This window comes from Cryptomeria japonica, chromosome 5 (genome assembly GCF_030272615.1).
Source record: "Cryptomeria japonica chromosome 5, Sugi_1.0, whole genome shotgun sequence".
Taxonomy (NCBI): domain Eukaryota; kingdom Viridiplantae; phylum Streptophyta; class Pinopsida; order Cupressales; family Cupressaceae; genus Cryptomeria; species Cryptomeria japonica.
The window spans coordinates 833,736,664-833,760,209 of record NC_081409.1 but is presented as its reverse complement, the minus strand read 5'-3'; the positions used below and the strand labels follow the sequence as shown (position 1 = coordinate 833,760,209).

Sequence of the window (23,546 nt, the reverse complement as noted above, 5' to 3'; positions counted from 1 at the left end):
ATAATGCCTAACTGGACATGTCAGAGCCGATAGTTCGTCATCGTGATGAGCTGAACAAGAAATTGGTCACGCGACAACATTCGATTGAGTGAGACTGGCGATTTTTTTGCCAACCGAAAAATTGCTACCCTAATAAAACCGTAGGGAAAATTGAAAAACCGAGATAGGCTTTTGTAGGGACCCCTCTCGTGGCCCCGTACGTTCAAACAGATTGTTCGCAGGTGCCACGGATTCTGAGTTAGGGTCCATCAAAGTTTGACAATTTTGAGCACTTAGGGCGCTCAAGGGACAACACTGGCAGGGTATGACCCTGAGCGTTCGATCGAGTGGGGGGGCAAAATAGGAGCATGCATAGGGTAATAATGCCTAACCAGACATGTCAAAGCTGACCATTCGTCATCACGACAAGTTGAACGAGAAATTGGCCACGCGACAACATTCGATTGAGTGAGATTGACAATTTTTTCGCCAACTGAAAAAATTGCTGCCCTAATAAAACCCCGAGCGTTTGACCGAGGTGGGGGGCAAAATAGGACCATGCATAGGGTAATAATGAATTGTATCAAGTATTGTTCATTAAATGAATTATATTGTATTGTTCATTAAATGAATTGTATTGTTCATGAATTGTATTATTCATTGAATGAATTGTATTGTATTGTTGATTAGATTTATTGTATTATTCATTAAATGAATTATATTATTCATTATACAAACAACACTTATGATGAAATGAAATGAAATGTATTGTTCATTAAATAACCATTATTAACCATTGTTAATTATTGGAATGAAGATTAAAGATTTCCATGATAACACCACGCACAGATGAGCAACAATTTTATATGATCGAATATCAACTTCTGTATATATAAAAATGTCAAATGATTACAAATGTATGTCCATACACAAATATGGCATAAACGCCAACTGAAACGAAATGTATGTCTAAATACGTGAATGTATGTCCATATATAAAATATACATTCCAACTAGACATGTGAGCATCCCAAAACTATCTATAACATCCTAAGTTGTTGATGGATCATCAAAATCGATCCTCTTCACCGCACTGCTCGGCTCTGAAGGATCTTGCACAAGAAAAACAAACCACGATTAATATTCGTTATATTATATAATTCACATTCGAAAAGTTACCATAAAAATAAACTATAATTGAACTATTCATGTTTACCTCATCTCCACCTTTTCTCTTCAGCTTTGCAAGACTCTTGATGTATGTCTTCGATAGAGGAGGTATGTTTTGAATATTTTCATACACAACCAACATATATTCAAAAACACGACATTGATACAAGTTAGCATATAATTGTCACTGATAATAACAAATTATATCTACTAATCAAAAAATAAAATAAACACACATCTACTCGAGGCATCTCTTCTTCTTCTTCAGGTATACTGGGTGTAGTCATCAAGGATGTGAAGCCAAGATTTCTTTGTATATATACACACAACACGTATATGAAACTATCAATCTATGTCTAGACATGTATAATCATTATAATTTATTTAAACTATTCATTCAATCATATTTGCATTCAATTACCTTTCCCTTGTCTCCAATTGCACTACCAAATCCTAAATCACACTACCCCTCACTCGTGTTGTTTGTGCCCTACAAGAGTAAAATAAGATATACATGCAAGTTACTACATAATCTAATTAATACCAATATAAATGATGATCATGTATGTACAATAAAATACAAACAACTAGGTGCAATAATATATGTATCGTCAAGCTATCAAGGCCAAATGAAATGGCCGACAAGGTGCCCTCTTGAATCTGTCTCAACTCCTCCTCGGTCACCAAATGTTAAATAGACCATGTAAATAAAAATTAGTACTTAATATTATCTAGATTATAAATATTTTATTAAAATATAACATGAACTATGAAAATACAAATCTTACCACTACATCATCAATGTATGATGACGGTGCCTCCCCGCCTCTAGCATGTGAGGACTCCCCAGGGTATCCTCCATTCTGTGTAATAATATCTAGTGTATCATGCATCTCATGCACCTCATAATCTGCACTGTCCATAGGAGGATCAACGGGTTGTCCAACTAGAACCAAGCATATGTGCCCACGCATGACACAACTATGGGGCACGCATATGTGTGGAGCCGAGGATGACGTGTCAACGCCACCAAATGTACCACTACCATCAAGAGTAGACTGAGCTACTGACCCAGCCTGAGAAACCAAAAGGCTACTCAAAGAGTGAATAGCTGATATGGTCCGTGAAGCCGCCTCACAAATGATATCAGGATGTTGCACTGCAAGTGGGGGATCAACAGGAGGAGGGGGGACATATGGACCGGACTACTCTGACAGCCCCAGGACTATTTTGGGGCATACCTAAACCTACACCCTGGAAAGGTTGGATGTCAAAGTAGTTTACATGTTTGCGTAAAACAAACTCAGCATACAAATTTTTTATGAAATAGAAGGGGATATCAAGATTGTTGCTGGGTGGTTTGTCGAAAACCATCCACCAACGATCCCAAAAAAATTTCACAATACCATCATTTGTGCATCATTTAATAGAAAGTTTTATTTTTTTGGGATCTATGAGTTGACTAGTGCGGGGATTGACAAACAATGAGGCGATAGTGGCTTTGGCTATCTCGAGATCCTTGATATCATTATACGACAAGCCATCTACATATTTTTCCCTCATAGAATCTCACCACAAAAGGGTGACATTGTGCTCCTCAATCATGGTTTCCATACTCTTTATGATCGATGTGAGAGGATCAAACATTGGGTTTAGACGAGGGATCCTATGATATACTTCTGCAATCCCCCTCAATTCATTCAAATTTTATGCAATCAAATCCTGAATTGAGGGGGGGTTTGGCAAATGAGGGTTTGGTTGTTGCAGTTGTGGTTGGTCAGTGTTTTCATTTTTATCCTCCATTTTTAACCCAGTTGAATGTAAACAATTAAATTTAGTTAACAAATTTAAACAATTAGGTATTTGATATTAAAAAACCTAGTTTTCATGAAAAAAACCATATTTTCAATGAAAAATCAAATAAACATTAACAAAAATACAAAAAATGAACGAAAATGATTCAAAACAATAAAATTCTTACCTTTCAATCTATTTTTTAGCAATTTTTTGCCAAAACACCGGATATCAGATTTTAATAAAATCCTACAGCCTGTGAGTTAAAAATGACTCATGGGCTGTCACTGTCGAAATATATTTGTCTTAGAAAATCGGATATTGGATTTTATCGGATATCCGATTTTTATACTTAAATTATTTTAAAATAACATATATAATATAATAATATATTATTTTATTATATAATACCTATTATATTATATTATAATATATATAATATAGTATTATATAATATATAATATTATATATTATAATATATATATAATATAATAATATATTATATAATACGTATTATATAATATATTATTATATTATAATAATATGTATTATTATATAATATATATAATATAATATATTATTATATTATATAATATATTATTACATTATATATATTATATAATATAATATAATAATATATTATATATTATATAATATGTAATATATAATATATTTTTTAAATTAAAATTACAAATAAAAATCGGATATTCGATTTCCATAGGTAATTACCAAGCCAAGGTGTACTGACACCCAGGCCAAGCAAAAAGTCAACACGGATTTTCGTGTTTTTAAGCAAGTGAAGAAGGCCATTTTTTTCACATCGCCACTTTTTGGCCCCCCTTGATCCTGCATTAACCCACACTCAATGTCCCAACCTATGTCACTAACCCTATCATCAACCACCTTGTTCAAGAAATTTTAATAAAGCATGCTAGCTATCTATTCTCCCATCATCTTATACCCTAGGGGATGGAACTTTAAACCTCCTTCACAACCATAATATGTTTGGCTATAATAAATTACCCACAAGAACCATATTTAACCATGTTAAGAATTGACATACATGTATAATTGGATAAGTGATCTTAAGATAGATGTCCAATCCTTTATGGATCAACATGTATTGATTAATACTTTGATAATCCATCTATAGCTAATCTTTTCTCTATTCATTAAGGAAAATACATAAAATAGATCTACTCTTTATCTACCTATTATATGGGTTTCTTCCTCTATCTCACTTATCTTTTCATGGAACACATTCAGGTTAACATAGGATTGTAGATTAGTTTCATCAATTTTATACATTGTAATCAAGGTGCAAATAAGAAGGTGATGGATTTTTTCTTTTATTATCAACACTTCTTTCATAGATCTCCTCTCTTCTTCTCAACTCTAATATCAAGATTGTATTTATGAGGAATGTTTCTCAAAGCTTCATAATCAAAATCTCTTGCATAAATATCCAATTTTTATAACCCTTTCTACCACCTTGTATGAATATACACAGGTAATAGATCATTTTAAGGCTATCTCCTCTTTAACCTATAATGCCTCCATTTATTTAGCCTCATTCTCTATCAAGAAACAAATAATTCTACAATGGACACCAATAACTTATCATTCTCTCCTTAACCCAACTCTAATAAAAATTAACTAAAGGAATTGAAACTACCTTATTCCTCCTTGGCATCTAAACTTTCCTTCTCCCATTGTTCACAAGCTAACACTAATTGGATGAAACTAAAAAAATTCCCAATTCCATCATTCATGATTTTCTTTCCACTAACATTATCCAATTTTAGACTATTCAACCATTGAACTTTGACCTCTTCTTATTGTACTAAATTTTCCAATTTTTTCAATCAATACACATTTCACTGTGAAACATGCCTTACTATCATCTTCTACATTTTATTTTTCATAAATATCTCTTTGGACTTCCTTCTCACCAAATCATATTCCCCCTTACTAAATATTTTTTCTTCTTATTTATTTTCATAATATTATCCTAGGATATGATTTTATTAATCCAACCCCAAGTAATTACTGAACTTCTTTTAATCTTTTTCTTAAGTTTCTACATGGCCCTTTTCTTGATTTTTAACCTTTTCCTTTTCTATTATTTTTCCATTTTCTCTTTTGTTAATGAGTACTCTCCTATTCTACATTTGTTTTCTATATTTGATTTCTTACATTGTCTAATATTTTCTCCTCTAGTTATTCACTACTACTTTAGCATCATAAGTTACATTTAGACAAGACAATTACTCACTATTTGATCATGGTGCCAACACATTATTATAGAATTAATAAATATGGGACAACTTGAAATATCATGATTTATCACCACAAAAATAACATGTGATATTTCATCCTATTTTTCTTTTGCACCCATTACCATAATGTCCTATTTTATCATAGTTATAATATTTTGGCCTTTCAATCCTTCTTCTTTCTTTGATACCTCAATTATTATTAAATAGCCTCCCCTACCACCTCCTTCTAAATAGTTATCATGCTAGCAAATGGAGGGTCCTACATCCTGAATTTGTGGTACCACATAGTGCATATTGTTAAGTGGTCGTATACTTACTCTCAATTAAAGTTCATACTAGCCATATGCCAAATAATCAATCAATGTTCTTATAGCTAAATGATATTGTCTATCCATGTACCCATGTCAAAAAAATGCTTCCCTAGTCAATCCACGAATCATTGGTTCATATTCATCTTCATCATGAAGTAAACATTGGACACCTATTTTTGTCATCGTTGTCTCACTTTATGTTTTGTAGTATATACTTACTATCTTTTGAGGGAATTTCTCAAGTTCCCCTCTTAGTGTAGTAGTCCTCCAATGCCTTTGATGATCAAAAATTCATTTTTTATATGTTTTTCATACTATAATTTTTAAACCAAATTTCACTTCTTCTAGGTGGGGAAGAAGTCTCAACCTTCTTACCTTTCATTATAATTTTTTAGTCCAACATTACGTTTGCAACTCTAATTTCAAATTATTTTTATCCTTTCCTACTAAATCATTCTACCATGTTTTTGACTAGTATTTTGTTGTGGTGATCGATTCTAGCACATCCCTATATGAAGAAGAAATCTTCTCATCTACTTTTGTTATAATGTGAGGGGTTAACCCTTAAATAAACCACTCAATTCATTTCTTTTATGTCAATGTCTTTTCTATTTTTCTAACTGCACTTTTAAATCATTGTTTATTTTATATAATTTACTAATTCTTCCTTAGTTTTTGTCATCTTCTATATTTTCTCTAAGAAATCACTTCCTAATATCTATCACAATTCAATTGCTTCCTAATCTTGCATTCTTTAAGCTAATTAAGGATTTACTACTTATTTGGGTTATGTGGAAACTCTTGTTGATTTTGACAATATGGGAGATGACTCTTAGTCATGACGTTTGTCTCCTACAATGCCTCTTTAGCATGGAGAATGTGTTGGTTGATAACACATCATTAGTAACTAATTTTCTTTGATTTGTTTTCCTCCTCAACCTAGGAATTGCTTTCATCTATCACCTCCAAAGTTTCCTTGGAAAAGTCTAATTTTTTGGTGACTTCTATTATTATGTTGCTAAAAATTATTTCCTCTTCACCAATTAAATTCACTTCATCCCTTCTTTACATCCTCTTCTTCCCCATAGCAACCCCATCCATAGTATCCCTACAAATAAGGTAAAACGTCTCTACGTTCATTATTGTGTTATATTCTTTCATTTGTTTTATTATTTTAGTTATAATTTTCTCTATAGTTTTAATTTAGGCTATAAACCATTTTTTTTTTAATATTCATGAATGCCATGTCCATTTGAGGATATACCTATCTCAATGCTAGGATTTTTTATCTATTGCATCCCTCTTGATACACTCTCTTTTGAAGCTTATCACATTTTTTCTAACCTTTTCCATTATATTTTCTCTTAGTCTTAGGATTTTTTCAATATTCTTTCTTCTTCAATATTTTTTAATCATGATCATTAAATTCTATTTAAAACCTATCTTGATCATCTCACCAATAAATTCTTTTACTCTATTGTTATCAATTTTTCTATTCATATTTGATTAATTTAATTTAGTAATCCTTAATCCTTTCTTTTAATATCTTAATTTACTTGGGGGTGGTATGAGACACCTAATGCTGCCACATATTACTTTTTAATATATAAAATTATCCCTATCTTATTTTATATTCTAGTAGGGAAATTTTACAAGACTTAAATCTTTTAGCTCACTTATAGGTTTTCATCATTAGCCTTCATTAGGTTACTCTTTTTATTTTTCAACTTAATAGGAATTATAGATCCAACTAAGATTTATAATTTTTAGAAAGCAATTCATAGGGACATCATGGCTCAATCTAAAATCATTTTTCATGGGCTAATGTGTTGCATGGGACTAAGGACAAGGAAAATATCATCAATAGGAATCTAGATCATTAATGAGAGTGGTCCCTGCAAGACAATCTCTATGAGTTAAAGGTAGATTTCCTATGTATGTAACACTGACCTCAAATCTATTTGTTTTGTCTAGGGGTGTAAAAAGGGATATCTAATTTACTTGGATATTTATTCAAGCTGCTTGAAAACGCATAGAGATTGTTTTGGTATGGAAGCCTTTTCATTACTCACTCTTGATTTTTAGAAATGCATTCATCGGGAAATCGTTTCTTAGATTTGGATGTCAAATTTAATCATATCAAAATGCACTTACCCACTTTCTTTGGGTGGTTGGGTACATGTAATACATGTGTCATGTTGTGATTAGTCCAAGAAAGTGATTATGTAACACATAGGAAAATTTCACTATCAACATATGGCATTGGATTGGTCATTAAAGGATTAACTTGTGGTGGGTTTTAATTGGCTGGTAGAACCTATAGAAGTCTAAGTTGCACTAAGTATCTAGGAACAAGGGTTTAGGCTTAGCACATGCTAACTTTCTTTTAAAAAATGTTGTATAAAGAAAATTATAAGTTTGAAAGGAAAAGATGCAAGGATGAGTGAGGATCAATAAAAGGGATACCCATTTGTGATGGAAGAAGAACTGAGATCAAGGTGAGGTAAAATTGGATACCAATAAATAGTATGGACAAAAGGTCAAGGAAAGGGATCAAGTATTAGGAATATAGAGTGTCAAATGCACTTTATGGTAAAGGAAAATATAGAAGTCCAAAAGTATATGACTCAAGAGAAAGGTTCTAGGGATCATTAATGTGGTGTGACAAGGGGGGTGGAGGACATTTAAGTTTGAATGATTGGATTTACCAAATACCATGTACCTTTTGGGTATGATGGTATCAACAATGCTAAAAGTATGGGTTCCATAAGGAGGAAGAGGGATTGGAAGTGAGGTAATGGAAATGAGTAGGAAAAATACTAAAAGCCTAAGATTTTGAGAGCTAAAGGAAAAATGAATCTTCAAACTAGCAATTAGAAATGGTAAATATTCAATGCAAAAGAAGAGGATGGAGAATAACTTATGTTCATGGATTAATTAATTATTTTTTATCAATAATAATATTATATTATATTAATATTTAAAGTTTTAAAAAACATAGAATTCTTGGAAACTTATAGAGATAAGCATTCCAACAAAACTGGACTCCCCTATGCCATACAATAATACCACCATACATTGTTTACCAAATTATGAGTCGAGTATAGACTAAACATCGTAAAGCACTCTTTACATACTTTGGCGATAAACCTATAAAACCATCTACTACCACCCTACAAATAAGCACTATGAAACACTATAGTATATTGCAAAAACCAAAAAGGTAGCAAACACCTCCATACATTGACACACCAGGGGTTCTTCGCTTCAGTAGTTCCCCTTCTTGAATCTTGTTTTCTTCGTTTTCTGCTCCACCTCAAGACCAAGGACCTGCTCAATTTTCTCCCTGTCACGAAGGGATTCTTTAATATACTCCCATACCACTTGAGCTTCTGCATGTTGTGCTTCTTTATCTCCATCCACGCTCCATAATATAAAAGGTTGCATAGGAGATTTGAATTGCACCACCTACATCCACTCCTTGCTCTTCATTATGAACCCTTCCCCTAGACAAGCCATCGTCATAAACGTATCCAGCCCATATTTCCACTTCTCACCTACACATTACCACATCACCTATTGCACATCTTCTTTCAAGCCAAGTTCTAGACACCATGGGCCAGCCTTAAACCACACACACTAAGCAACATATTAAGTCTAGAGAATATTAGTCAACTCTAAGTGTTTAACACTTTGAAGCCTAGAAGTGTATTCTTAGTGTGACTACACACCTTAAGCAACATAGTAAGCATAGAAAATGTCAGTCAACTTTGAATATTTAACACTTTTAAACTTAGAAGTGTAAGCTTAGTGTGTGTGATATAAGCTGTTTCAACACAATGCGTGGGAAATGGAAGTGGTATCTATATTTGTTATATACTTAGACTTTGATTTTGTGTAATATTCTCCCAAAATAATGTCGACCATCTATAAGATTTTGAGATCTTCTTGATCTTGAAGACATTCCTGAGACGTTCTTCTGAAATCACACCCAAGAACGCCACTTTTTGTTTGAAAGAGATGAGGTTGAAATTTGTAAAGATTAAAACGAGTAGAGAATCGAAAACAAAACAACGGAAAATAAAACACACAACACAAGGTTTAACGTGGTTCTCCACTAAGTGGCTACTTCCACCAGAAACGCAGGGAAACTATTCATTAAACAATATCAATTCACAGTACATCATGTATGGGCTACACACAGCCATTTATATAAACATATCAGATATGAAATGAAGAGTTTGGGGAAGACAAACAATCATGTTACTGTTGGGATTAATATACCCAACAATCTCCCACGTGAAGGCCAACTAACATAGCCATACACTAGCATCCCTACTGCCATGTTCGAACTTACATTCGAACCAGACCCAGTGAAGATTTTAACATAGCCAAAATCTGTTCAAGAAAACTCTGAATGAACCTTCTCCAAATTCTATCAGACTTAATAAAATTTAAAAGATGAACTTCTTCTATTTGAAAAAAAATTTCCTCCTTGCTGAGGCGAGGATACTTTGCCTCTTCCTTTATGGAAGTCATCAATATTGCCTCCTCCCTTTTCGCATAAAAAAAATTCTTCAAAATATTATTCCACCAATCCAACGTGTTCTCCTCCATGTGCAATAATTTATTTACCTCCTTCACACGAGGCTTCTCATTATCCACATTGATACTATCATCCACATCCATCCAATCGGGTTGGTGAGTCTTAATAGATTCAGGTCGAGAGAAAACATCTTCCTTCTCTCCCTACGATGCCTAAAACCGTTTGGAGCGATGCTCATTATCCTCTGCTCCTGTCAATGGCTGCTTTCGCTTCAACCCAGAAAATCATCTTTGCATTTCTTCATCTAATTCCATAGGTCCGTAGTCTTCTATGAAATTATCTATGCAAAGGTTGTCCTCAACATCATGGGAGTGCCACTTCATTTTTTCCATGGTCATGCCATCTGCAGAGCTCTCTGAAGCCACAATTTTTGCAAGGCTTCATTGCCTTGCTACCTCACTACAATCTACACCCTCCTCATCCTGGGAGTCAACAAAAGATTCAACTTGGGTCTTCAATGACATACACTCTTCCTCCCGCAATCTCTTGAGTTCATCCTTTTCAACAATAACCTCTTTTCCAACATCTTTTTGCTCGGAAATTCCAGTGTCTATATAGGGACTATCTTCAACTCCAACTAGGGTATCACGGCGTTCAACCTTCACTAAACGAATACCAACAAATTCCCAACCATTAACAGTTTGGCCAATAAGTACCAAGGTTGGCTTAAGAGGAGAGAAAATGAGAATCCCAACATCCTTCTCTTTCACTAGATTCTCCTCTTCAACTGAGTTCCCCTCTTTCTTCTAGCCATCCCACCAATGTACGCGGCGCTTGAAGCATAGTTTTACATGGAACGTAAAAATACCATAGAAGTTATAAATGTTACCTTCTCCTTCTTCCTCCATCTCTGCTCAAGCCAACATGGCTCTATTACAAATTGTAAAGATTAAAACGAATAGAGAATAAAAAACAAAACAATAGAAAAGAAAACACACAACACAAGGTTTAACATGGTTCACCACTAAGTGGCTACTTCCACCAGAAACGCAAGGAAACTATTCATTAAACAATATCAACTCACAGTACATCATGTATGGGCTACACACAACCATTTATATAAACATATCAAATATGAAATGAATAGTCTAGGGAAGACAAACAGTCATGTGACCATTGGGCTTCATATACCCAACAACATTTGCCAACATTTTCATTTTCACCATAAATATCGCTCCCCTCGATTTGAACATACCAAACACTACATCGAAACAATAACCTACTTGTCACCTCTTAAATACTCCCTATGAAACCATTCTGCAAGAATTTAGTGACTATTAACTTTCACTAATGATCATATGGAGTGGTGGCGTACAAGATCCTGATCCATTTGCCACCTCATAGAATTTAAACCCCTATCACATCCGCCTCCTCACAAAAACTTAAACCCCACATATCTTGCTAGATCACACTTGTGTGATCATCATTCAATTTGACAACCAATTTTGAGAGAACGTCTGCAACATCATTGCCTACCCGCCTTGTGTGGGTTATTTTGAATTCACCCAATTTTGCCAACCCTCCCCTTATAAAATTAATGTGTTTATTTAATCTTCAAGCATCGGTTGAACCTTTCTTAATGGCATTAATTATGATCAAAGAATCCTCTTCAAGGTGTAATTTTTGGTTGAAATGGCAATTATCATTTCGACTGCAAAAACAATAACTTGAACTTTTTCTTTATTATTTTTTCCATCCCTTAGTTTTTTGGTTCCATGTGTAACAATGTCTGCATTGCAATCTCATGCCATAATTTTTGTACTCGAAGGGCCCGGTTTGCCTTTCAAGGCACCATCAAAGTTAAATTTGATGCAACCCTCTTTCGGCTTCTGTCAGACATCATTCAACCCACTAGACATATCTAGATCAACCCAGTAAGGCCCATTAACAATTCGTTCATGGATTAGTCTTATAGCTTAAGAAGTACATGATTATATGGAGGCTTCCAATCCTAAGGCCAAAGGAAAAGACAAAGTAGGGAGTGGAAGCATGGAGAAGGCTATGATAAATTACATAGATAATGATAATTCTAAAAGAATAAAATAGTTAAAGGTCTCAAGCAAAAATGGAAATGTTCAATTTCAAGGAATGAAGTGAAATCTAATATTGGCAAGAGGAAATATATAGACCCAATAAAGGCTAGAAATAGAAACGATCAATCCTAACACTTGAAATTTTCTATAGTTTGAAATATTTAAGCAAATGGAGAGTATAACTAAAGGAAAAACACTACAACAAGAACATTTTTGAATAACGGGGTCAATTGAAGGAATTCTCTAATTGATTATAAATGGTGGCCAAAACATGGCTCTATGATCCAAACTTAGATAAAAGCTCCCATTTTCGCATAAGTGGGGAGGCTACTGGAAAATGTTGCATTCTATCTTTACATCTAGCAATTGCATTTCCTTGAAAGTTCTTGAACCCTTTTCAAAAATCCATTTTGTTATCTAGTAAATGGTGAAACCAAAAAACAAAGCTAGCAAAATGTTTAGATAGATTGAACATACTTGCCAATGTCGATGAAGTCATCAAATGATAGTGCATTGTTGTTTTGCACTAAAATGTATTTAATTCACGAAGCCCTTCAATCAAAGAAAAACCAAACTTCTCATTGAAAGTTGGGTTATTTCCACCATCTAAAAAAGAAAATACAAGTTATGAATTCAATATCAAACATAAACATAGATGAAATATAAATTTTCACAATGACAGAAATAAGATTATCTACAAATGTACTTTGCAACAACTTCATAATTGTTCTGCATGTGAGGAAATTTTCCAAACAAAAGTATTCAACAAAAGTAAGCAGTGTGGAATATTTTGTAAAATTTCTAACCTTAATATATTTTCCATTGAGAGGAATGATTATGGAAAAAATTGTGACAAAGATTTTGTGTATCAATGTTTAGGATAATATTTAGTGATAGATCGATAGTTTGGTAATAGTATGGGGTTAATTAAGGATACATATAGATGTGTCTCCTACCTTTTCAAAAGCATGTCTATGCTCAAGACATTTTAGGGATGTGGAGACACCTCCATGCCTCAAAAACTTTCCTATCTCTCATCCCAAATATTTTGAAAAGATTTCATTTGGAAACAAAATTGTGAGGAATATTTTATATGTCAATATTTCAACACAAATTTTATGATCCATCATGATGATGGATGGATCACTCCATGATCCATCATCAAAATGTTTAATATGATCCAAACATTGATATACAAAAAATTTCACAAGTTTTGCCAAAAGCATTCCATTAAAGACCTTATATTCTTAATGAATAACCTTTGAAAATGGTTTAATTTTTCTAGTAGTAAAGGATGGACACATTGCTTAAAAAATAAAATCAAAGAACCATGACACATCAAGAAATCTAAACCCTTCAACCCTATGGGACATAGCATGCAGGATTCCTTTGTACCTTGTAGAGTCATCACAGCTTATCACATGTCAACTTTAGTTCAAGGAAACCCCTAGATGGAGCCACACTAGTTTGCATCAACCCTTGAAGCTTCATCATCAACATTGGGCCAACATGCAGGACAAAACTAAAATCTTGATCTAAAAACCATATTCAAAAGTTCACTTAATGGAACATATTCAATGTAATCTCCACTTCCTTCACTATTCCACCACAACCCAACAAGATTGAGACTACCACAAATGTAAAGTATCATGCAATAGAGTCTATATAGCTTGTGAGGTGAGTTGAGTAGCCATTGCCACCCCCGCACTAGTCCTAGTACGGTGGGTAGTTGCTAAATATCTCAACTCACTATTTATCTTTAAAAATGATTTTCTTTAAAGTAGGATTTCACCTAACAATAAATATTCTCCCTTTCAAACTTCTCATCGCTCAAATAGACATAACAAAAGAAAGACTAAGTCAAATTTCACATTATCCAAAACAATCATTATCTTCTCTTTTCAACTAATCTTAGGTATTATGTTACATTTGAATAATATGTTTATTTAATTTTTTATAACATTTTCTCACTTAATTCCATAATCCATTCAAGTGCTATATCAAACCCTTTACAAATTAAATCAACATATAAAACAAAATATGACCAACTCTTATAATTAACTTCTAACATAAAATACACTTATTATTCAAATCTAATAACAAATTAAATTTAAATCAATACAATACAATGAACAACAAAACAAAAAACAAAAAAAACCATGTCCAACGATCAAGTAAAATAAACTCGAATAAGATAATTTATTTATTATATAAAAAAAAAAACAATATACATTTTAAATAATATATAAAAATTTATAATATTTAATAAAAAATCAATCTAATACTAGAATTATCTTAAATATTGCTTGATTACATATGAGAAAAATGGCAATTACTAGAGGACAAAATTCGTAATCATTGGTTAATCATGGTAGTTAAAATTCGTAATCATTGGTTAATCATGGTAGTTAAGAACTGATGTAAACGTCCCAGATTTTATGGGGAGCATATATATACTTGCAAGGCCGGCCTTCTATTCACAATGCCGGTCAATGCCGGTCAATGCCGGTCAACGAAGTCAATGCGGGTCAATGCGGGTCAACGCTGGCCAAGGTCGGCTAATATTGCTTCTGACAATTCCACGTGGAAGGACAAAACAGAGGCTTCTACTAACAATTCGGATTGGTCAACTATCGTCCATTCGTCCCCTTTCATCCTTGATTTATGAACTATCTCAAATAGTTTATACTTATAGATAAGATTTAAAAATTTATTTAAAATGAATTAGAATTCTTAGATTTTTTATAATAATAGGATTGGTCAATGTTAGTAAATCAGTTCAGTTGAGTTTATCTAATGAAGATTTTTCAAATCTAATCTCATAGTAAGTCCATAATAAATATAGTTTATTTGAAAGGTTTATTGATCTTATATACATATCATATTTGTTACCTATTTAATCCTCTCTTGTTTTGGTCTTAGAATTAATTCATAACCGTACACTTCTTTACAAATCTTATATTCTAATTATTCTAAGATGAGATTAATTACTCATTTTTTTATTAGTTTATATGCTATGAGCTACTCATGAGCCTAATCTTCCATTGACAAGAAATGCTTGCTTAAACCCTTATCTATGGTCACCCATTCCAATAATAATGATATCTTTAATGGTTTTCATGTTGATACCAACATTAATGATCAAGAAGATTATGATCATGATGCCTATGTGCCTAAACAAGACATTACACTTAGCACTTAACAAACTTTTATTTATTCATTTATCAACTATGAATGCCCTAATCAATTATCAAATATATTTTACAATAAATTAGTTAAATTTCATCGTGTAACATAAATTTCAACGTATCTTAAATTATTATTGAATCATAATAATGGTGTATCCTCCAAACCATACTCCTCTTGCACCCAAACTATACCACTTTTATGTCCACTACCAATATTAACCCAAGTATTGTTCCTATAACCTTTCTCATTAAATTTACTCCCCAATATGGTATATGTTAAGGTTACACTCCTCCCCTCATTGGCAATACTATTGCATACATACCTTCTAGTATTCCACCAATTGGTGGTCTAAGTTGTCAATTCCAAAACCCTAAAGTTTAATATTTTCACAAATTTAGAGAAGTGACCACTTATACTTAAAGTCCTAGAAAACTAAGGACCATTGACTAAGGTCACTAAAACTTGCCTTACTTCAATATCTTCTAAACCTAGGAGGGTTCCCTATGTTGTTTTAATAGATATCCTACCCTGCATTGTACCACACTCTTTGCATAATGCAATCATATTTTGGTTGTCACTTTATGCCTATTTACTAGTTTGATGGATTCAAGGTTCAACACCTATTTAGATAGATGGAGTGCCACACTAACCATTTGAACTTCCTAGTGTTATTTGATGCATTCAAATGTGGTAGTGACAAAGTGAAAATAGCATAAATTAATGATATTTGTGATTAATTACTTTGGTGTGTCCTAAAATGATGAGTAGATAGAGAAAGTAATAGATCTATTTAGGTTCAATAGACCTTCAATACAAAAACGTCAAATAAAAAAATGTATCTTCAACACAATACACATAAGCAAAACATAGAGCTACTCCAAACAAAACTCAATTTTTTTTCATGTCAACAACCTCATGGTTGGAAGAAATTAAATAATGCATAGATTTACGCTCATTTTTCTCATTTATAACATGAAAGGTGCTAGCCTCATCATATTTAATGTTAATAAAGAAATAAGGGATATCAAATAAAAAATAAATTTGGTGCACTCCATCTTGCTTACTTGCATCCTTAACAAAAATATTATTATTTCCATTAAGAATAATTGTATCCATATCAACATTGAGAGATAGAATATTAATTACAAGTGTCAACTAAGTAGCATTGACCCACTCAAATATCATACTTAAATTCTTTCATTTGCACTCATGAGGAAGTAATCTTGTATTGTGATAGAAATCCACACAACAAATATATACAATGAATTTCATCAGATTCACACACAAGTGGGAGACAATTAATAGTAGAAACACAACTATCATGAAAACCCAAAATTAACTCTCAATCATATCTCCTAAGGTGTTCTATACTTTTGTAAAAGGGGTTAATTGGTCATAGACATGTGCATCCAACTCATTGAAGTTAACTTAACTTGTTATTGCTCATAATTAGATGTTATTGTTGTATCATTTTGGGTAATGTATATAGATCCAAATTGATTATAGAGCCACACACTACCAAATTTAAGTATGCATAGAAGACCTAATAAATAAAAAATCTCATATGTGGTGTGCTAAGAAGAATGAGGAGTAAGCCTGATGCTTTAAATATTACATGCACAATAATTCATGGACTCAAATGAGGTATAATTAATGTAATCAAAATGATCCATGATCACAAAACACATTACATATTGGAATAGGATTGCAGTCTTTCCATAAAGATATTTTTTATATTGAATTCATTCTTCAAGAGAAGAAGACATAAAAACATTTTTATGTGCCTTGACCACTTGTACATAGAAGTAGAATAAGAGTTGAAATGTCACCAACAAGTATAGGTTAGTACCAAAAAAATTAATTTAAGCTAGTAGATTCACTACCTTATAAAGTGAGGAAATTATTGAAGTGCACTTGACCTCCAAAGAAATATCCCAACAAAAAATTCAAGTCAATTTTATTACATTCTAAGAATGCTTCTAAATTCATAGCCTATAAACTTATGTCAACAATAATCATCTTCTTAAATCATCCCTAGAAATGGTGTCATCTTTTTAGTGATTTGAGATGTAAGTCCCAAATCTCTAAAGCTAAATCTCTTCCCAAATGCCAAGGGTGTCAAATTAGAGAAGAGACCATGAAATTGTGATTAACCTAGAGAAGCTAAAGACTAATTAATTAGGTGGATAAACCTCCTTCACTTCTATTTCTATTAAAGTAGGGAGGTTTCCTTAAGGTGTTATCACAATGATTAAACACCATAGTACACCCCTATGTTTGTTGTAATTTTTTTCCTATATGTTGGTTTGAGGGATTTAAGGTTTAACACTTAAGTAGATGGACTACCACACTAGCTTCTTGAAATACATTTCAAGATATCCCACAGTGTCATTTCACTCATTCAAATGTGATCATGGCTAAAACAACCCAAAAAACAAGCTAAATAATATATATGATTAATTAATTTGGTTTTTTATGAAATTATGAGGAGATAAAGAAAGTAATATATTAGTCCCTATATTTCATTAGAAGAATGCATAGTCATATGGCTAGAAAAATAATCAATGCACATCTGAAAATGTATACTATGCATAGCAAGACACTCAATTACAATTTATTTTTTCTTAAGAAAATGCATCAAACATATGTTAAGAGAAAGGATTCAATAATGAAGTTGTTTGTGAAGAGGAATGTGATAACAATGTGTTCTCCAAGGATTAAATTAAGGCTAGATTACAAAAAAATAAAAGCTATTGCTAGGCAAGAAAAGGTTGTTTCATATGCAATCTGTCACTAGCTATGATGAAACACTCCAACTATAGTCGAAATATATTGATGAAATTTCATTTATATTTGGTTGGAAAGTTGGATATAAGTCGAGCCATGGGACAACCACCACATTGTTAAGAAGCTCACTCATGGGACTACATATAAGGTTTAAAGAGACTAATTTAGAGATATGTAGTGTTGATTTCTCTTCAATATTAATAAATTAAATAATATTTCCTCAAGGTTTAGAATACTTGATTTAGAAGTGACCAATGGTGATATCTTTTCAAACACACCAATTTTTAGCAATGTGTCATCAAGGTAAAAAAATTATATTAAAAATGGTGAACAATGATATCTTGAATAATGAGAAGACATATTTATTCATGAAAATGCAATCTATAGGATAGAGCATAGAGAAAAAATTATATTTAGGGTGCATTGTGTTGCTAAGGGCATGTATGTTTACAAAAAACTAAGATTCTAAGGGGAAAAAGTTTGAGATGGTGAAAATACCTTTGGACCCTAACATGATGAAAATTTATAATGACATCACTTAATTTGAATAGAAATACATCTTGATTTAACAACATAAATTGTTATCTTAACTAAAGATCACTATCATCCAAGACCTAGTCTTTATTTTGCTGTTTTAAATGTTCCTATTAGATTAATGTTAAGTTTGTTGTAGGTTTTCAAATATTTAAGAATGAATCCTATGCCTTATTTCTTGAACAAACTTAACACTTATAAGAGGGATTTTATATATGGAAGAAGATTTAAGAGGAAGCCTACTAAACTAAAAATTTAAAATTTTGAGATTTGAATCTCAAAGAAATAGCTACAATAAAGGTAGACAGAATTATTAAAAATGATATCATGATGTTAGTTACCACACAACCTCCTTATTCTCGTTAAGTTCAAGGAAGTTTTGATTTTATGGGGTATTTGACTCTTAACTGAACCCTTTAACATCACATTGAAATTTTGGAAACACAAAGGAAAACTTTCCATCTTATCATGAAGATCTAGTTTTCTATAGTGACCTATAGAAACTAGACTTATCAAATTTACGGAAATTCTCTTCCATTGAAGGTATTGAATACTACAAGATGAATATTAAAAGATCCCACAAAAATCAATTTATCTTTCTCATGGTCACCTAAAAAGATAATAATGAATAAATGCACATAGGTATTGGAGTAAAATATAAGCAAATGATACATTCATTATTAATACCTATAGCCAATATAGGAGATATGTTCAAGAGAAATCCTTGATAGTCATATGCTTGGTTAATTTCATTGAAGACTCATCATTTTATTATAAAGTATTTATCTGAATGTTTATGACTAAATTATTTTGGGAAATAATTTCAAAAGTTATTTATATTTTATTTTAAGTATGTATAAAGTCCCAATATAGAAAATAACTAGTTACAAAATTAAAAGTCTATAATGTTTATAAAATTTAATGTAATTCCAGGGTTCTCATTCTTCTTTTTCTATCCTAGCCATACGAAGGGAAAATAGGGGACTTTTTGGATTTTTATTTTTTTGTCAAAAGGTTTATGAAGTGGTGTATTTATAGAAACAATAAAGAAAGAATTCATATCATGTGTTTTTTTGTGTCTTTCTATCTTATTACTAGTCTTTTGAATGTCATATAAGTAGTAATTTTTATACATTTTTTCTTTGTAAAAGATCAATAATCCTCTATTTAAATATAATTATAAAATTGATGTGAAGAAACGTAATAATATCTTGGTGTTTTTAATTTGAGTGTGTTGATATAACTTATCTCATAGTGTGTGAATTTTACATGTCATCCTCTTGACATCGGTTTCACAACATCATACTTGTTGTTTTTCTTCATCATATACATCTAATAATGTGTGTTCTAATTTTATGATGATTTTTCTCCATGTTTGTATAAATATGTGAAACTTGAGTTGGCATTCACAAGTCCATAGAGAAAGATTTTTTATTTCATTTTCATATATTTTTTCGCTTTATCTTTTGATATTTCTAGTTGCAATACCACAATACTCTTAAATTTAATCATACAAGAGAGTGACAACTCTATCAAACACAATTGAATATCACTGATCCAATAGAAATATCTCCAACTATTGCTACACTTGTTGTTGTCTATCAAAAAATACACAATAACTATAATGACAAATTTATTTACCAAAAATGTTCACACCCTTATTTACCATCATTAAGTGTCCCTTGTCATTCTCCAATGACAGAACTAAATGCTTGCTTAGAATGGATGAAATTAATTTTGCGCAATTCAACTGAAATTAATTTTGAAATCAGTCGACGTGGAAATGTATGACAAAGCGGACTAATTTCCCTAATCTATTTATTCATCCTCCACTCCATTCTATTCAATTCTCTTCAATTGCTTGCCTTGTGTGTTTCCCCTGCCTTGTGTGTTTCCCCTGCCTTATAGTAGTTTGGTCTACCATGGCTGCTCTTTTGCTGTTACTTTTAACGCTTTCGGTCTTTTTAACCTCTGCTCTTCATCAACAACAACAATTGCTCATGCAATTCAAGGCCGCCATTTCCACAAACGGCACTTCTTTGCCCGACTGGACTCCCTTTCACCACTTCTGCAACTGGTCTGGTGTTACTTGCCATTCCAATTCTCACTCTGTCCGTGACCTCAATTTAACCCAAATGAATTTAGACGGCACCATCTCTCCTGTGCTGGGAAACCTCTCCTCCCTTCGATACCTTGACCTCTCCCACAATTATCTCACTGGTACCTTTCCACCTCAACTCGGCCAACTCTCAAATCTACGAACACTCCGGCTGAGCCATAATCAATTACAAGGAAGCATTCCGCCTGCTCTATCTGTTTGCCGCAGTTTGTATCATCTGGCACTCTCCTATAACCAACCGCATGGCAGCATTCCGTCTGAACTCAGTCTTCTCACAAATTTGAACTACCTCTACTTGGGCTTAAACACTCTCACAGGCACCATCTCTCCTGTGCTGGGGAATCTCTCTTTTCTTAGATCCCTAGATCTCTCCCTCAATCACCTCACTGGTACCATTCCACCTCAACTCGGCCAACTCCCACATCTACGGGAACTCTGGCTTCACGGAAATCAATTACAAGGAACCATTCCGCCTGAGCTCAGTCTTCTCACAAATTTGAGGTACCTCTACTTGGGCTCAAACACTCTCACAGGCACCATTCCGCCTTCTTTCAGAAATCTGTCCGCCTTAGTTGACTTGGATTTGGGCGAAAATAACTTATCGGGCACCATTCCCCCTGAATTGGGAATGCTCACTCGCCTACAGACTCTTTTTCTTTATGAAAATAACTTATCAGGAACCATTCCCAGATCTTTAACAAACCTCTCAAAATTGAATGAATTAGTTTTAACCAAAAACCAGATAACTGGAAATATTCCTTGGGAAATTGGTACCAAGCTCTCCAATTTGGTAATGCTTACTTTATGGGGAAATCAGCTTAGTGGAAACATACCAAACTCCTTGGGAAATTGTTCCCGTCTCGAAGGACATGCTTTAGATAATAACAATCTCAGTGGAACGGTTCCAATGGAGCTGGGTAGGTTGAACCTTCTAACCCGGCTTTACCTGCACACCAATCAACTTGTTAGTGACAGCACTAACAAATTGGCTTTTCTCACTGCTCTCACAAATTGCTCCCACTTGCAAGGAATAGCAATGCAATATAACAGTTTTACTGGCATATTGCCCCCATCCATAGGCCAACTATCTTCCAATCTCGGTTTCTTGAATTTGCGAGGCAACATGATAAGCGGAAGCATACCACAAGAGATTTCCAATCTGACAAACTTTACTTACTTAGATTTAGGTGAAAATCTTTTCGGCGTCAATATTCCATCTGGAATTAAAAGATTACATGAGCTGGAAAGATTCTATTTGGATGGAAACAAATTAGAAGGAAGCATTCCAAGTGAGATAGGTCAAATGCAACATCTCGGAGCCTTAGATCTTGGTCACAACCAGTTGTCTGGAAGTATACCAGATTCTCTTTGTAGCTCTCACCAGTTAAGACGTCTTGATCTTCAGCAGAACAAGTTAGTAGGGAATATCCCTGTTAGTTTGGAGGGATGTCAGAAGTTGGAACTCCTTGATTTGTCTTACAATAAACTAGGGGGTGGGATACCTGGTGAGGTCATTGCCAGCCTTAAAAACCTGCCATTCTACCTCAATCTTTCATGGAATTATCTTGAAGGGTCCTTGCCACAGGAGATGAGTAAAATTTTAATGGCTCAAGCCATAGATGTATCTGGAAATCAACTTACTGGTGTCATTCCAATTTCTCTAGGAGACTGCACAGCATTGGAGCATCTGAATCTGTCCCACAACGCCTTTGAAGGTCCAATACCAGGTTCACTCTCCGAATTAAAAAATCTCTAGGAAATTGATCTTTCTTTCAATAATTTGTCAGGACAGATTCCAGAAGCAGGGTTGTTTCCAAATAGAACTGTTGTAGCATTGTTTATGGGGAACCCTGGCCTATGTGGCCCAAAACTCTATGCATTGCCTTCATGCCCAAATCACACCCACGGGAAACATTCCCTGCTCAAAAAAATCGTATTATCAGTTGTTGGAACCGTTGCATTTGTATTATGCTTCTGCATTATAGCAATTCTATGGAGGCATAAACGTTCAAGGCAACTTGTCCGTCCCTCAAGCTTTATTTTTCGAAGGCTCGGCTATCAAAAATTTTCTTATCAAGATCTTGTGCAGACATCTTTAATGGGAGGTGCAGCTGCTTCAAATTTAACAGCTATCATATCAGAACTCCTGGAAAATACCAACGCCACACAAACAGTAGCATCTAACAGTGAAAGTTCTACATTTTAGATGTTTAAAAACTTCCATTAAGAAGTTTTAGTTCTTAATGTTTGATAGTTTCAAGTTTGTCTTCCTTCATAAGATAGTCTTCTTTCCTGCAGTAAAATCCACTTTTGTAAGTTGTTCCAAATTCATGTGCTTTCATTAAACTAGTTTGAGAAAGTGTGATGTTGTCAATACATATTGAAACAATTTAAACTATGTTAACCTATTGTCATGTTTATAGGACTTCCTCTCGTAATGCAGAAGTTTAAGAATGGTTTTCCTCTCATTCCCGAATATTCATTAGTATGAATGATGGATTATGAAGCTAGTGTCACCATTTATAATTATATATGATATAGTTTTCTTGAAACGGATAATACACCGTTTGCAGGCATTCCGCACTGACAAAAAAAATTCCATTTATTATTTAATCATTTATCATTATATCTCTATTTTTATTAAAAAACTTTTTTATTTTGATTTTCATAAAATATCATTACGGAATATAATTAATATTAATTTTAAATTATGTTTGGTTTACAATTTTATCATAAATTAAATCT

General features: G+C 33.0%; 1 protein-coding gene across 1 annotated transcript; it reads left to right on the top strand.

Moving 5' to 3' along the window:
• The first annotated feature begins 20,604 nt into the window (after positions 1-20,604).
• On the top strand, positions 20,605-23,007 carry LOC131876214 (LRR receptor-like serine/threonine-protein kinase FLS2). Its single transcript, XM_059221065.1, has 2 exons — positions 20,605-22,528; positions 22,589-23,007. Exons 1-2 carry the CDS (start codon positions 20,605-20,607, stop codon positions 23,005-23,007), a joined length of 2,343 nt encoding a protein of 780 aa, XP_059077048.1.
• The last annotated feature ends 539 nt before the right edge of the window (positions 23,008-23,546 follow it).

Excerpts from the sequence above, each read along its gene's own strand:
- LOC131876214 (XM_059221065.1), top strand. The coding sequence starts at position 20,605 with ATGGCTGCTCTTTTGCTGTTACTTTTAACGCTTTCGGTCTTTTTAACC. Across the intron at positions 22,529-22,588 it reads CTTTGAAGGTCCAATACCAG|GACAGATTCCAGAAGCAGGG; the intron begins GTTCACTCTCCG and ends ATAATTTGTCAG.